The 14,077-nt window shown below is 37.9% G+C and overlaps 2 protein-coding genes across 4 annotated transcripts in view; one reads left to right on the top strand and one right to left on the bottom strand.

Annotated features, from left to right (window-relative positions):
• syn2b (synapsin IIb) overlaps positions 1 to 14,077 on the top strand; it is a 209,895-nt gene that overhangs the window by 147,395 nt on the left and 48,423 nt on the right. The window lies entirely within an intron of this gene.
• The window catches only part of LOC133643172 (metalloproteinase inhibitor 4-like), a 53,583-nt gene that overhangs the window by 16,244 nt on the left and 23,262 nt on the right, over positions 1 to 14,077 (bottom strand). Inside the window, exon 3 of the mRNA XM_062037595.1 lies at positions 2,749 to 2,846. Within this exon, the coding sequence (XP_061893579.1) occupies positions 2,749 to 2,846 (98 nt within the window). The remainder of the gene's footprint in view (positions 1 to 2,748; positions 2,847 to 14,077) is intronic.

The raw sequence follows: 14,077 nt of genomic DNA on the forward strand, positions 1-14,077 counted from the left end.
AAGTGTTATAATGAAGGCAACACATGACGTAAGTGTCTAGGTTAGCTCGAATAGCCTACTATCAAAATTACTTTATAAGTCTTATATAAGTGTTATAATGAAAGCAACGCTTGATGTGTCTATATTATCTATAATAGCCTACTATCAAAATGAAATCAATCAAAATTACTTTATAAGTCTTATATAATGAAGGCAACACATGACGTAAGTGTCTATATTAGCTATAATAGCCTAATATCACAATGACTTCATAAGTCTTATATAAGTGTTATAATGAAGGCAACACATGACGTAAGTGTCTAGATTAGCTATAATAGCCTACTATCAAAATGACTTTCTAAATTCTTATAAGTATTATAATGAAGGCAACACTTGATGTAAGTGTCTATATTAGCTATAATAGCCTTCTATCAAAATTACTTTATAAGTCTTGTATAAGTGTTATAATGAAGGCAACACTTGACGTAAGTGTCTAGATTAGCTACAATAGCCTACTATCAAAATGACTTTATAAGTCTTATACAAGTGTTATAATGAAGGCAACACATGACGTAAGTGTCTATATTAGCTATAATAGCCTGATATCAAAATGACTAAGTGTTATAATGAAGGCAACACATGACGTAAGTATCAATATTAGCTATAATAGCCTACTATCAAAATGACTTCATAAGTCTTATATAAGTGTTATAATGAAGGCAACACATGACGTAAGTGTCTAGATTAGCTATAATAGCCTACTATCAAAATGACTTTCTAAATTCTTATAAGTGTTATAATGAAGGCAACACTTGACGTAAGTGTCTAGATTAGCTACAATAGCCTACTATCAAAATGACTTTATAAGTCTTATACAAGTGTTATAATGAAGGCAACACATGACGTAAGTATCTATATTAGCTATAATAGCCTACTATCAAAATGACTTCCATCCATCCATCCATTTTCTACCTCTTATCAAAATGACTTTATAAGTCTTATATAAGTGTTATAATGAAGGCAACACATGACGTAAGTGTCTATATTAGCTATAATAGCCTACTATCAAAATGACTTCCATCCATCCATCCATTTTCTACCTCTTATCAAAATGACTTTATAAGTCTTATATAAGTGTTATAATGAAGGCAACACATGATGTAAGTGTCTATATTAGCTATAATAGCCTACTATCAAAATGACTTTAAAAGTCTAATATAAGTGTTATAATGAAGGCAACACATGACGTAAGTGTCTATATTAGCTATAATAGCCTACTATCCAAAAGACTATGTGTCGCAGGCTGAAGCAAATCTTTGTTGACAGAAATGTTGAAATTTTGATATTCTACACATTTTTACAACATTAGAAAGCATTAGTAAATCAGAGGCTACTCAGAAGGTGAGATAACTCCTGGAAATTACTGTTTTTTTAATGGCCAAAGGTATAGATGTGTGTGTCCAAGTTAAAGGAAACGGCAGGCTGTCTTCTTTTAATAGATGTATTACAATCTTTGGCAAGCTAGGTAAGGTTTGCTGTGGTCTGGAACAACATGGCACACAAACAACTATCTAAAATGCAGCCAATATTATACACAGATAATGTGTCATGAGACATGCAAAACTAAATTATATACAAAGAGGATGAAAGTAAAGGATATTAAAGTTTCGACACATCTTCTCATTCGATGTGTTTGTTTTATTTTCATGACTATTTACATTGTAGATTGTCACTGAAGGCATCAAAACTATGAATGAACACATTTTGCGTTATGTACTTAACAAAAATAGGTGAAATAACTGAAAACATGTTTTATATTCTAGTGTCTTCAAAATAGCCACCCTTTGCTCTGATTACTTTTTCGCACACTCTTGGCATTCTCTCGATGAGCTTCAAGAGGTAGTCACCTGAAAGGGTTTTCACTTCACAGGTGTGCTTGAAGCTCATCGAGAGAATGCCAAGAGTGTGCAAAGCAGTAATCAGAGCAAAGGGTGGCTATTTTGAAGAAACTAGAATATAAAACATGTTTTTTTTCAGTTATTATAGTGACAATCTACAATGTAAATAGTTTTGAAAATTAAGAAAACACATTACATGAGGAGAAGGTGTGTCCAAACTTTTGGCCTGTACTGTATATATATATATATATATATATATATATACTTACAGTGTGTATATTAAACATTATTGGAGGTTTTTAAATGTTTTTAGGGCGCGTAATAGAGCAACTCACATTACCTCCATTGTTAGCTGACTTTTGCTAGCATTTATTTATGATTTAGAATGCAAAAAAACAACAACATGTGTGTTCTTGTCTCACGTAAGGCCTGTTAACGACAAATGACAACATTTTGAAAAAAAAGTTCAGTTCCCCTTTTAACCTGCACGTCACCATCTATCTCTGCATCCCGGGATCGCGACAACCTCAGCCATGACATAACTAGAACAGAGATGTAGAGCCAACATCAGTGACCTGTGACCTCCCAAATGTCCAACAATTCCCACAGACCCTCTTCGACATCATGTAGAAAGTCTTTCCGGAATAATTGAAGCTGCAAAAGCGGCAAAGAGGGTGGAACAAATCTGTATTTTCTTCCATTGTCACCTCCTGCAGGCGACAAAGGAATAAAACACATACACCATCTGGACCACTAACCTGAAAATGCTCTTCAGGATGAAATTGTTTTTTTATTACATTCAATATGTGTGTTTTATGCACAACAGCAAACACATCAGCCATTGGGATGACATAAACACGTCTCATCTCACCTTGATCATCTTTATTTCATACTGGATCATCTTCATGTAGGGGGAGGAACTGTTGCTAGGCGACACAATCTTCTCTCCGGCAATCTTTGCCCTGATCACTGTCAGGGAGAAGGTGACTGGACTTAGAAACAGGACGTTAATAAAAGACATGTAAGACGCATGAAATGTCGCATCATAGGATGGATGGATGGATGGATGGATGGATGGATGGATGGATGGATGAAGGCGCCAATGTTTTGCGAGGAGGAGGAAGAGTACAGTGACATTAAAGTTGTTTTGATCAGACAGGCAGAGAGATCAAAGCGCTCTTACAAAAATGTACGCATCCCTCAGCAAAACAGATGGTGTGTAAAGAGTCTCTGTACGCCTGTAATACTTGCACGAGATTATTTTTGCAGCACATTAAACGCATCCACGCTTTAATTGGAAATGACTGAAGTCGTGAAAATGGGACCGTTTTAACTCAAGTCAGATCGAAACTGTAATTTCAGTCATTTGTTTGCATAAGATCAGCATTAAGGAGCCTAGAACTATTAGTAATGATAATAACTTTTGAAAAAAAAAGTCTTTTAAACGCTTTTCCATCTGGCAATCTGATGGACGAGTCCGGGTTTGGAGGCTGCCAGGAGAACACTACATTTCCGACTGCATTGTGCCGAGTGTGAAATTTGGTGGAGAAGGAATTATGGTGCGGGGTTGTTTTTCAGGAGTTGAAAAGTCAAACTAAAATGAATACATAGTAGTTGTTATTGTGTCCATTTGTACACTCTGAGTGACATCAACATTGATATTTAAATGTGGGCCCATATAGAAATGCCGTTTAATGGTGGTCCGTAGCTTAATGCATGTCATACTGGGGGTCATATATATATACACTATATTGCCAAAAGTATTTGGCCACCCATCCAAATCATCAGAATCAGGTGTCCTAATCACTTGGCCACAAGTAATACAATCAAGCACTTAGGCATGGAGACTGTTTCTACAAACATTTGTGAAAGAATGGGCCGCTCTCAGTGATTTCCAGCGTGGAACTGTTGAAGGATGCCACCTGTGCAACAAATCCAGCAGTGAAATTTCCTCGCTCCTAAATATTCCAAAGTCAACTGTCGGCTTTATTATAAGAAAATGGAAGAGTTTGGGAACAACAGCAACTCAGCCACCAAGTGGTAGGCCACGTAAACTGACAGAGAGGGGTCTACGGATGCTGAAGCGCATAGTGCAAAGACTTCCTGCACAGTCAGTTGCTACAGAGCTCCAAACTTCATGTGACCTTCCAATTAGCCCACGTACAGTACGCAGAGAGCTTCGTGGAATGGGTTTCCATGGCCGAGCAGCTGCATCTAAGCCATACATCACCAAGTCCAAGTGCTTTACAGTGGGGTGAAGCACGTCGCCACTGGACTCTAGAGCAGTGGAGACACGTTCTCTGGAGTGATGCATCACGCTTTTCCATCTGGCAATCTGATGGACGAGTCTGGATTTGGAGGTTGCCAGGAGAACGGTACATTGTGCCGAGTGTGAAATTTGGTGGAGGAGGAATTATGGTGTGGTGTTGTTTTTCAGGAGTTGGGCTTGGCCCTTTAGTTCCAGTGAAAGGAACTTTGAATGCTCCAGGATACCAAAACATTTTGGACAATTCCATGCTCCCAGCCTTGTGGGAACAGTTTGGAGCGGGCCCCTTCCTCTTTCAACATGACTGTGCACAAAGCAAGGTCCATAAAGACATGGATGACAGAGTTTGGTGAGGATGAACTTGACTGGCCTGCTCAGAGTCCTGACCTGAACCAGATAGAACACCTTTGGGATGAATTAGAACGGAGACTGAGAGCTAGGCCTTCTCGACCAACATCAGTGTGTGACCTCACCAATGCGCTTTTGGAAGAATGGTGGAAAATTCCTATAAACACACTCCACAACCTTGTGGACAGCCTTCCCAGAAGAGTTGAAGCTGTATCATCATATTGAACCCTATGGGTTAGGAATGGGATGGCACTTCAAGTTCATATGTGAGTCAAGGCAGGTGGCCAAATACTTTTGGCAATATAGTGCATGTCTTAAAGCCCCACTTAATAACTTTTAGTTTTGGTTGATTTTAGCGGCACCAGTGGACCAAAGCAGTAGTGTTTTGTCAGAAGAAGACCACATTTCCCATGATGACTAGCGCATATTGCGTCATACTGTCATGACGTCTGCTGTAATATTGGTACAAATATTCAAGTACCCCATGGCTGCGTTCACCCATGCCCACATTGAGCCACGCCCCTTTTTGGCGGAAACTTTAAACGGTAAAGCAGCACCGAACGGCTAATTATTTTTTCCAAAAATAATTGAAAAAATGTATACAGTACAGGCCAAAAGTTTGGACACGTCTTCTCATTCAATGTGTTTTCTTTTATTTTCATGACTATTTACATTGTAGATTGTCACTGAAGGCATCAAAACTATGAATGAACACATGTGGAGTTATGTACTTAACAAAAAAAGGTGAAATAACTGAAAACATGTTTTATATTCTAGTTTCTTCAAAATAGCCACCCTTTGCTCTGATTACTGTTTTGCACACTCTTGGCATTCTCTCGATGAGCTTCAAGCACACCTGTGACGTGAAAACCATTTCAGGTGACTACCTCTTGAAGCTCATCGAGAGAATGCCAAGAGTGTGCAAAACAGTAATCAGAGCAAAGGGTGGCTATTTTGAAGAAACTAGAATATGAAACATGTTTTCAGTTATTTCACCTTTTTTTGTTAAGTACATAACTCCACATGTGTTCATTCATAGTTTTGATGCCTTCAGTGACAATCTACAATGTAAATACCGGTAGTCATGAAAATAAAGAAAACACATTGAATGAGGTGTGTCCAAACTTTTGGCCTGTACTGTATATACAGATCTAAAGCTGGGATATATTCAGGTGTTACATTTAGTGCATGTATTTAATATATAGTTTCTTATTTGGTAGGTGAATTCATACAGTATGTTTTAATTATCAATTGTGTTGGTTCAGCGAGTGTTTTGGTAGTTGTGATTGTCATGGTGATGAGGCCGGGAAGTAAAGACGACAGAAAATAATGGATTGTACAAAACCCAAAACCAGTGAAGTTGTGTAATTCGTAAATAAAAACAGAATACAATGATTTGTGAATCCTTTTCAACTTATATTCAATTGAATAAACTGCAAAGACAAGATATTTAATGTTCCAACTGAGAAACTTTATTTTTTTTTTGCAAATAATCATTAACTTAGAATTTAATGGCAGCAACACATTGCAAAAAAGTTGGCACAGGGGCATTTTTACCACTGTGTTACATGGCCTTTCCTTTTAACAACACTCATTAAACGTTTGGGAACTGAGGAGACCACATTTTTAAGCTTTTCAGGTGGAATTATTTCCCATTCTTGCTTGATGTACAGCTTAAGTTGTTCAACAGTCCGGGGTCTCCTTTGTGGTTTTTTAGGCTTCATATTGTGCCGCACATTTTCAATGGGAGAAAGGTCTGGACTACAGGCATGCCAGACTAGTACCCACACTCTTTTACTATGAAGCCGGCAGCGTTTCTGGGTGTTGTTGATAAATGGCTTTCGCTTTGCATAGTAGAGTTTTAACTTGCACTTTCAGATGTAGTGACAAACTGTAGTTACTGACAGTGGTTTTCTGAAGTGTTCCTGAGCCCATGTGGTGATATCCTTTACACACTGATGTCGCTTTTTGATGCAGTACCCCCAACGTTGACTTCGGCACTCTGACCCTGTATCTCAGCGACTGTGTCACAAACCTGGGGGTAAAGTCCGACTCAGATTTTAAATTCGAAAAACAAATCAGCAGCGTCGTTCAAAAAAGCTTTTATCAATTACGCCTAATAGCGAAAGTGAAACCGCTTCTATCAGGACATGATCTCGAAAAATGAATCCACGCCTTTATCTCGAATCGTTTAGATTACTGCAATGCCCTGTATGTAGGCATTAGCCAGGCCTCCCTCGCCCGCCTGTAGCTCGTGCAGAACTCTGCTGCTCGTCTGCTAACACAGACCCGCAGACGTGAGCACATCACCCCTATATTAGCGTCCCTTCACTGGCTCCCTGTGCGTTACCGAATCAACTTTAAACTCCTTTTATTTGTTTTTAAATGTCTAAACAACCTCGCGCCAACATATCTCTCCGACCTCCTTCAGCCTTACTGCCCCACCCGATCCCTAAGGTCAGCCGATCAGCTGCTACTGACGGTCCCTGACACAAGGCTGAAGCTTAGAGGTGACAGAGCTTTCGCCGCTGCTGTTCCCAAGCTCTGGAACGACCTACCTCTGAGTGTTAGACAAGCCTCCTCTCTTCCTGTTTTTAAATCTCTTTTAAAAACATACTTTTATTCCATGGCTTTTAACACTGAGTGATATCCATCCTGCAATGGCGCCCCATAATAAACCTGCTGTGAACCTGTTTTTATGTTTTATTTATTTTATTTATTTATTTTTTATCGTGTTCTGTTTGTGTTGTGTTGTGTTTGCTCGGTTCTCGTATTATCTTTTAACCTGCCCATTGTACAGCACTTTGGCTACCCCTGTGGTAAATTTTAAATGTGCTTTATAAATCAAGTTGATTTGATTTGATTTGAGTACCGCCTGAGGGATCCAAGGTCATGGGCATTCAATGTTACGTGCAGTGATTTCTCCAGATTCTCTGACCCTTTTGTTGATATTACGGACCGTAGATGGTGAAATCCCTAAATTCCTTGCAATAGCTCGTTGAGAAATGTTGTTCTTTAAACTGTTCGACAATTTGCTCACGCATTTGTTCACAAAGTGGTGACCCTCGCCCCGTCCTTGTTTGTGAATGACTGAGCATTTCATGGAAGCTGCTTCTATACCCAATCATGGCCCCCACCTGTTCCCAATTAGCTTGTTCACCTGTGGGATGTTCCAAATAAGTGTTTGATGAGCATTCCTAAACTTTCTCAGTCTTTTTTGCCACTTGTGCCACCTTTTTTGAAACAACGTTTTCCAGTTCGAACGTTAAGTGTCTTGTCTTTGCAGTCTATTCAATTGAAGTCAATTGAGTTGAAAAGGATTTGCAAATCAGTGTATTCTGTTTTTATTTACCATTTACAAAACTTGCCGACTTCACTGGTTTGGGGTTTTGTACAATTAATGCAACCATATTTATTTTTAAAAATGTCCCAAAGAACCTGAATGGTTTTTTTCCTATGCAGTGCCCCGCTGAGGGTCTGAATGAATGGCGTCCTCTACAGGTTGCTATAAGACAGTGGTCCTCCGTTATTTTCTGTCATGCTCATATTTTTTTAAGCCCCGCCCCACATCCCTATTTGAGAAGTATGACTATAACACATAGTTGACTGATGTATAAAAAGTCATTTATGGCAATCAGACACAAATAATAGTTTAATGGGACCTCCTCCACACCATGACTGATATATCATTGAAATGAACACCAACAATGCTCTCTTATCCAGCTTTCCTTAAAATAACATTTTGGCAATTTACCTGGCCCACTTCAAACCTTCTTTTGTGAGTGTAATCATGGATCCGTGCCATCTGTTAATGGTAAGCAATGCATCATGCTCGTGCTGTGCTGTGCGGTGTGTGCATGGACCAAATGGTTTGGCAGTCTGAGCTTTGGCTGCAGTCAAACGTGGAGCAGGAATAAAGATTCTGCAACCAATTAGCCAAAAATAGTACAGTGGAGTGCTTCTCCTTCACTACATTAGTGGACTCATCGCAAGGAGGCTGTCCATACAAGTGAACTTGGACGACTTTCAAGAAAATGATGTTTTGGAAAATTAACAGGAGAACTTTCACAGTAAATCAATGCCAAGAAACAACTTTAAATATGAGAACATAGGGATCTTGAACATTCGTGCCATTTTAGTGCCGTCAGAGTAATGTTAAAGCTGATTGATTCCTCATCAATACCGTATTTACGGGACCATAGGGCGCACCGGATTATAAGGCGCACTGCCGATGAATGGTCTATTTTCGATCTTTTTTCATATATAAGGCGCACCGGATTATAGGGCGCATTAAAGGAGTCATATTATATATTTTTTCTAAATGTAAAACACTTCCTTGTGGTCTACATAACATGTAATGGTGGTTCTTTGGTCAAAATGTTGCATAGATGATGTTTTACAGATCATCTTCAAGCCGCTTTCTGACAGTCGCTTCCAAATGCGCCGTTTTGTGGGCGGTCTTATTTACGTGGCTCACCTTCGGCAGCGTCTTCTCCCCGTCATCTTTGTTGTAGCGGCGTAGCGTGCAAGGACGGGAGTGGAAGAAGTGTCAAAAGGTGGAGCTAACTGTTTTAATGACATTCAGACTTTACTTCAATCAATAACGGAGCAGCATCTCCTCATCCGGAAACAACAAGGCCGGAAATGTGTCCCGTGAAAAACCGTCCGACCGGAACTCTCTAATAACTAAAGTTTCTTGGGTGAATAATGTAAACTCACCACACCGGTATGGTTTAGCGCTTTCATGGCGAGTTTACTGACATATAAGTAAGAACTTTACACTACTTTATATTACAAATGGCAACAGTGGAGGATGAATGTCCCATAACAAGAAGATAGAGAAAAAGAAGAAGCTTATCGAATACGGCGGACTACAAAGGCGGACGCGCGCAATTTTTCAGGATTTATGCAGATCCCAAATACAGATCAGCAGGTACCAGAAGGTAAGAAAAGTTGCTTTTGAATAATATTGCGAGACAAAACGCCAGATAATGTCTTACCTTATACACACTCCATAATAATACCCGTATGTTTAATGCGGCGACAATCCATCAAGCGGTGCGGCTTTATAGCTTACTAAAGTGGTACTAAAACATTTTGTTAGATTTTTGAGCACCGTGTGTAATGTTCTATATTTTCAATGGAACATTTAAAATGTTGGTGTTTACTTGAGTCATATTGCCATCATAGTGCAGTCTACACGTACAGTGTCTCTTATGTTCGACTTCCATCTACTGGTCACACTTATCATTACACCATGTACCAAAATAAAATAGCTTCGAGGCGGGTAAACTCAACCAAACGTATTCCTTACATAAGGCGCACCGGGTTATAAGGCGCACTGTCGAGTTTTGAGGGAAAAAAAGGATTTTAAGTGTGCCTTATAGTCCGGAAAATACGGTACTGTACATTCCTTTGTTTTTTGAGTCTCTTTTGTCATACAAAATCAAGATCAAAATAGTTTCAAATGAATTACATTTACTTGTGATTAATTGAAATAATCTACCTCAACCCTGTGATTGATATAATTAAAACATTTTAACTATGACAGTCAAGCGATTTAAATATTGAATGACAACTAATCGAATTTTATAGTTAACTCAAAATTAATTGTTCTTAATCGCAGGTAGATATATGTTTTCATCATTAATAAGTGTATCCAAGACGGATACGTTTTTAACACCATGACTGGACAATTACGTTTGATGAAATGTTTTTAAACAGTATACTTTTTAACAGCTCAACGCTAATTGGACATAAACACGCTTTTAATGACAATTTAAAAAATAACCTGCAGTGCGTTGATGTCTAGCCAGATTTTGTAGGAATACAGACTTTCTAATCTTGCTGTAGGAGCACTTGCATTCAGAGGAGAGGAGCTACACTTTCTATGTTTAGATACCAGTTTTGCGCATTAATAACACAAAATGTGGATTGTTACCATCATGGTTTGATTGCATGTAATCTGCGATATGTCTACCTGAATAAATGCTTCTGATATTCTGTACATAACATGTTGTACAAGTAATGGTATTCATATCTATGAATGGTAATGTCTTAACCTTCTCTATTTATTAACGTGTAATATTGAGCCTGCTAAACAGTCTGTAATTGAGGACTATCAACCAGAAGATGTTATAAAAGAATGTACACTTTCTTTGAGCCTGGCAGAAAAATGCCCTCCTTATGTGGGCTCTGAACCGAGGATGTTGTTGTGGCTTGTGCAGCCCTTTGAGACACTTGTGATTTAGGGCTATATAAATAAACATTGATTGATTGATTGATATTCTTTAACTGATGTACTTGCCTTTATTTTAGTTGAAATATCACAGATTACATTACAACGCGTCTTTAATGAAGCATGGTTGTAATGTAAGACATTTTTCATTTTGTTAGTATAGTTAGACCAGATGTGACCGTTTGGTATGAGAATAGGTGTCTTGACAAAGTACAAGTCTCTAATAAAAAAGTGCCTCTCAACTTCCTGCTGAGCATCTTTCCTTTTTGCTGAGCTTTTGTCCAATCTTACTAAACCAGTTACAGTAACAATCTACATTCTATGTTATCAATGCAGTTAACTGTAATGTCAACACGGAAGTGAAGCCCCACCCCTCTGAATGCAAGTACGCCAGCAGGCATTTGCTGCAGTGATGATGAATCACGGCGATCGAAGATAAAATAGTCTTGTCGTGTCAGAAGAACAACTTGCTATGGCTTTGGACTTTGACTTTCCGTATTGTACATTTTTCTTTGTCCATTTCCGCTAGCTATTTTTACCCTGCTTGTGGCTCAACAGTAACTGAACGCAGATACAGTTTCCGAGGGTTGTACCGAGGGTCAAACAGGACGCAAGCGCGTTGACGGCGCGTCCCAAAAATTATAGGACATTTTTGTCAATGTGTTATTGTTGATAGCCCTAATTTAAACGTTTGGCAGCACACGTTCATTTTAATAGTGGATATTTTAATATTAACATAGCGTATTTTTCGGAGTATAAGTCGCACCGGAGTATAAGTCGCACCGGCCGAAAATGCATAATAAAGAAGGAAAAAAACATATATAAGTCGCACTGGAGTATAAGTCGCATTTTTGGGGGAAATTTATTTGATAAAACCCAACACCAAGAATAGACATTTGAAAGGCAATTTAAAATAAATAAAGAATAGTGAACAACAGGCTGAATAAGTGTACGTTATATGACGCATAAATAACCAACTGAGAACGTGCCTGGTATGTTAACGTAACATATTATGGTAAGAGTCATTCAAATAACTATAACATATAGAGCATGCTATACGTTTACCAAACAATCTGTCACTCCTAATAACTAAATCCCATGAAATCTTATACGTCTAGTCTCTAACGTGATGAGCTAAATAATATTGTTTGATATTTTACGGTAATGTGTTAATAATTTCACACATAAGTCGCTCCTGAGTATAAGTCGCACCCCCGGCCAAACTCTGAAAAGAACTGCGACTTATAGTCCGAAAAATACAGTAATTTAACTAATATATTTTCCCTTTTGAAAATGGGCAAGATAAATATGCCCATTTCTGTTCCTTGCTGTTATTTTTTTTCCCCATTTCATTTGTATTCCAAACTACAATTATTCTTTATAACATTTGATTTTTTTCATGTTTGTTTCATGATGCTTTTCTCTCATCGCAGATTTTTTTAAATGTTTATTATTAGCCATATAAATATCAAAATAATCTTACTTATCTCATCACATGAAATATAACTTACTTCACCAATTATTATTTATTTATTTATTTTTATTGTGATTACTTATGGAGTATATTGGGAATAAATTGCGAACAGGAAGTGGACAAAAGTTTTAGCAACTGCTATGTAAAAGAAAAGGGGTAGGATTAAATAAGCTCTACTTCTTCCTACTCCTTTTCGAACATGTTGAAAAGAGAAACTGGAAATTGTGATGTATCATGTTGTATGCTTGCATGTTCGAAATAAACTCAAACTCAAAGTCATATAATCTACAAATGTTTTGCCTAAATTAAGCATTTTCCGAAAATAAAATTGGCTGAGTGAAGTAAAACATTAATACTAAAGAAGTCCTAACTAGTCAGAGCGCACTGTTTAGTATCATAGCCACTGATTGGCTCAGATTCAGCCAGCATTACTATTATTTATTTATATATACTAGGGCTGTCAAATGATCATTTTTTAATCAGATGAATCAAATTTTTGAATGTGAATTCATCATGATTAATCACAGGTGATGACTCGCTTGCATAATTGAAATTAGCTCAACATTTGTACACAAATGCAATTTTATTGTCAGAAAGTCTTTCAGGAACGTTGTAAGCATTTTACATGAATGCATGTCATTTATTTGCACAAAATTTGGTAACAGTTTTATCTAAATGTCTTTTAGGCTGTATTTTGCAGTGGAATTTGCCAGCGAACACACCAGTAAAATTCTTCTTACTCATTTTTGTACTGTACTGATCACTGACCGTGTAGCAGTTTAGGTAATAGACCTTGCTTGGTCAAAATGAATTGCATGATTGGTGTGTTTATGATTAATGAAATCATTTTTTGTGATTAATCACATGAGTTAACTCGCCAATTTGACAGCCCTAATATATAAATGGGTAATTACTGTATGTATATATATATATATATATATATATATATATATATATATATATATATATATATATATATATATATATATATATATATATATATATATATATATATATATATATATATATATATATATATATATATATATATATATATTAGTCGAGGTTTCTGTGGTTTATCCATTATACTGTGCTCAATACCAGGGTAGGGCGAAATATACGTTAGGTCAAGAAAAAACACAGAGGCTATTTCATCCCTACAACCCTGCTCTTCAGGGGATTTTATTTTATAAAATAAAATAAAGCTCAGTGGACTTGTGGTTAGAGTGTCCGCCCTGAGATCGGTAGGTCGTGAGTTCAAACTCCGGCCGAGTAATACCAAAGACTATAGAAAATGGGACCCGTTACCTCCCTGCTTGGCACTCAGCATCAAAATTATTCTCCACCGCTGCTGCTCGCTGCTCCCCTTACCTCCCAGGGGGTGATCAAGGGTGTTGGGTCAAATGCAGAGGGTAATTTCACCACACCTAGTGTGTGTGTGACAATCATTGGTACTTTAACTTGAACTTTACTCTCATACTACTCCCATTAGAGATGTCCGATAATATCGGGCTGCCAATATTATCGGCCGATAAATGCTTTAAAATGTAATATCGGAAATGATCGGTATCGGTTTCCAAAAGTAAAATGTATGACTTTTTAAAACGCCGCTGTACGGAGTGGTACACAGACGTCAGGAGAAGTACAGAGCGCCAATAAACCTTAAAGGGACAGCCTTTGCGTGCCGGCCCAATCACATAATATCTACGGCTTTTCACACACACAAGTGAATGCAAGCATACTTGGTCAACAGCCATACAGGTCACACTGAGGGTGACCGTATAAACAACTTTAACACTGTTACAAATATGCGCCACACTGTGAACCCACACCAAACAAGAATGACAAACACATTTCGGGAGAACATCCGCACC

This window comes from Entelurus aequoreus, linkage group LG26 (genome assembly GCF_033978785.1).
Source record: "Entelurus aequoreus isolate RoL-2023_Sb linkage group LG26, RoL_Eaeq_v1.1, whole genome shotgun sequence".
Taxonomy (NCBI): Eukaryota; Metazoa; Chordata; class Actinopteri; order Syngnathiformes; family Syngnathidae; genus Entelurus; species Entelurus aequoreus.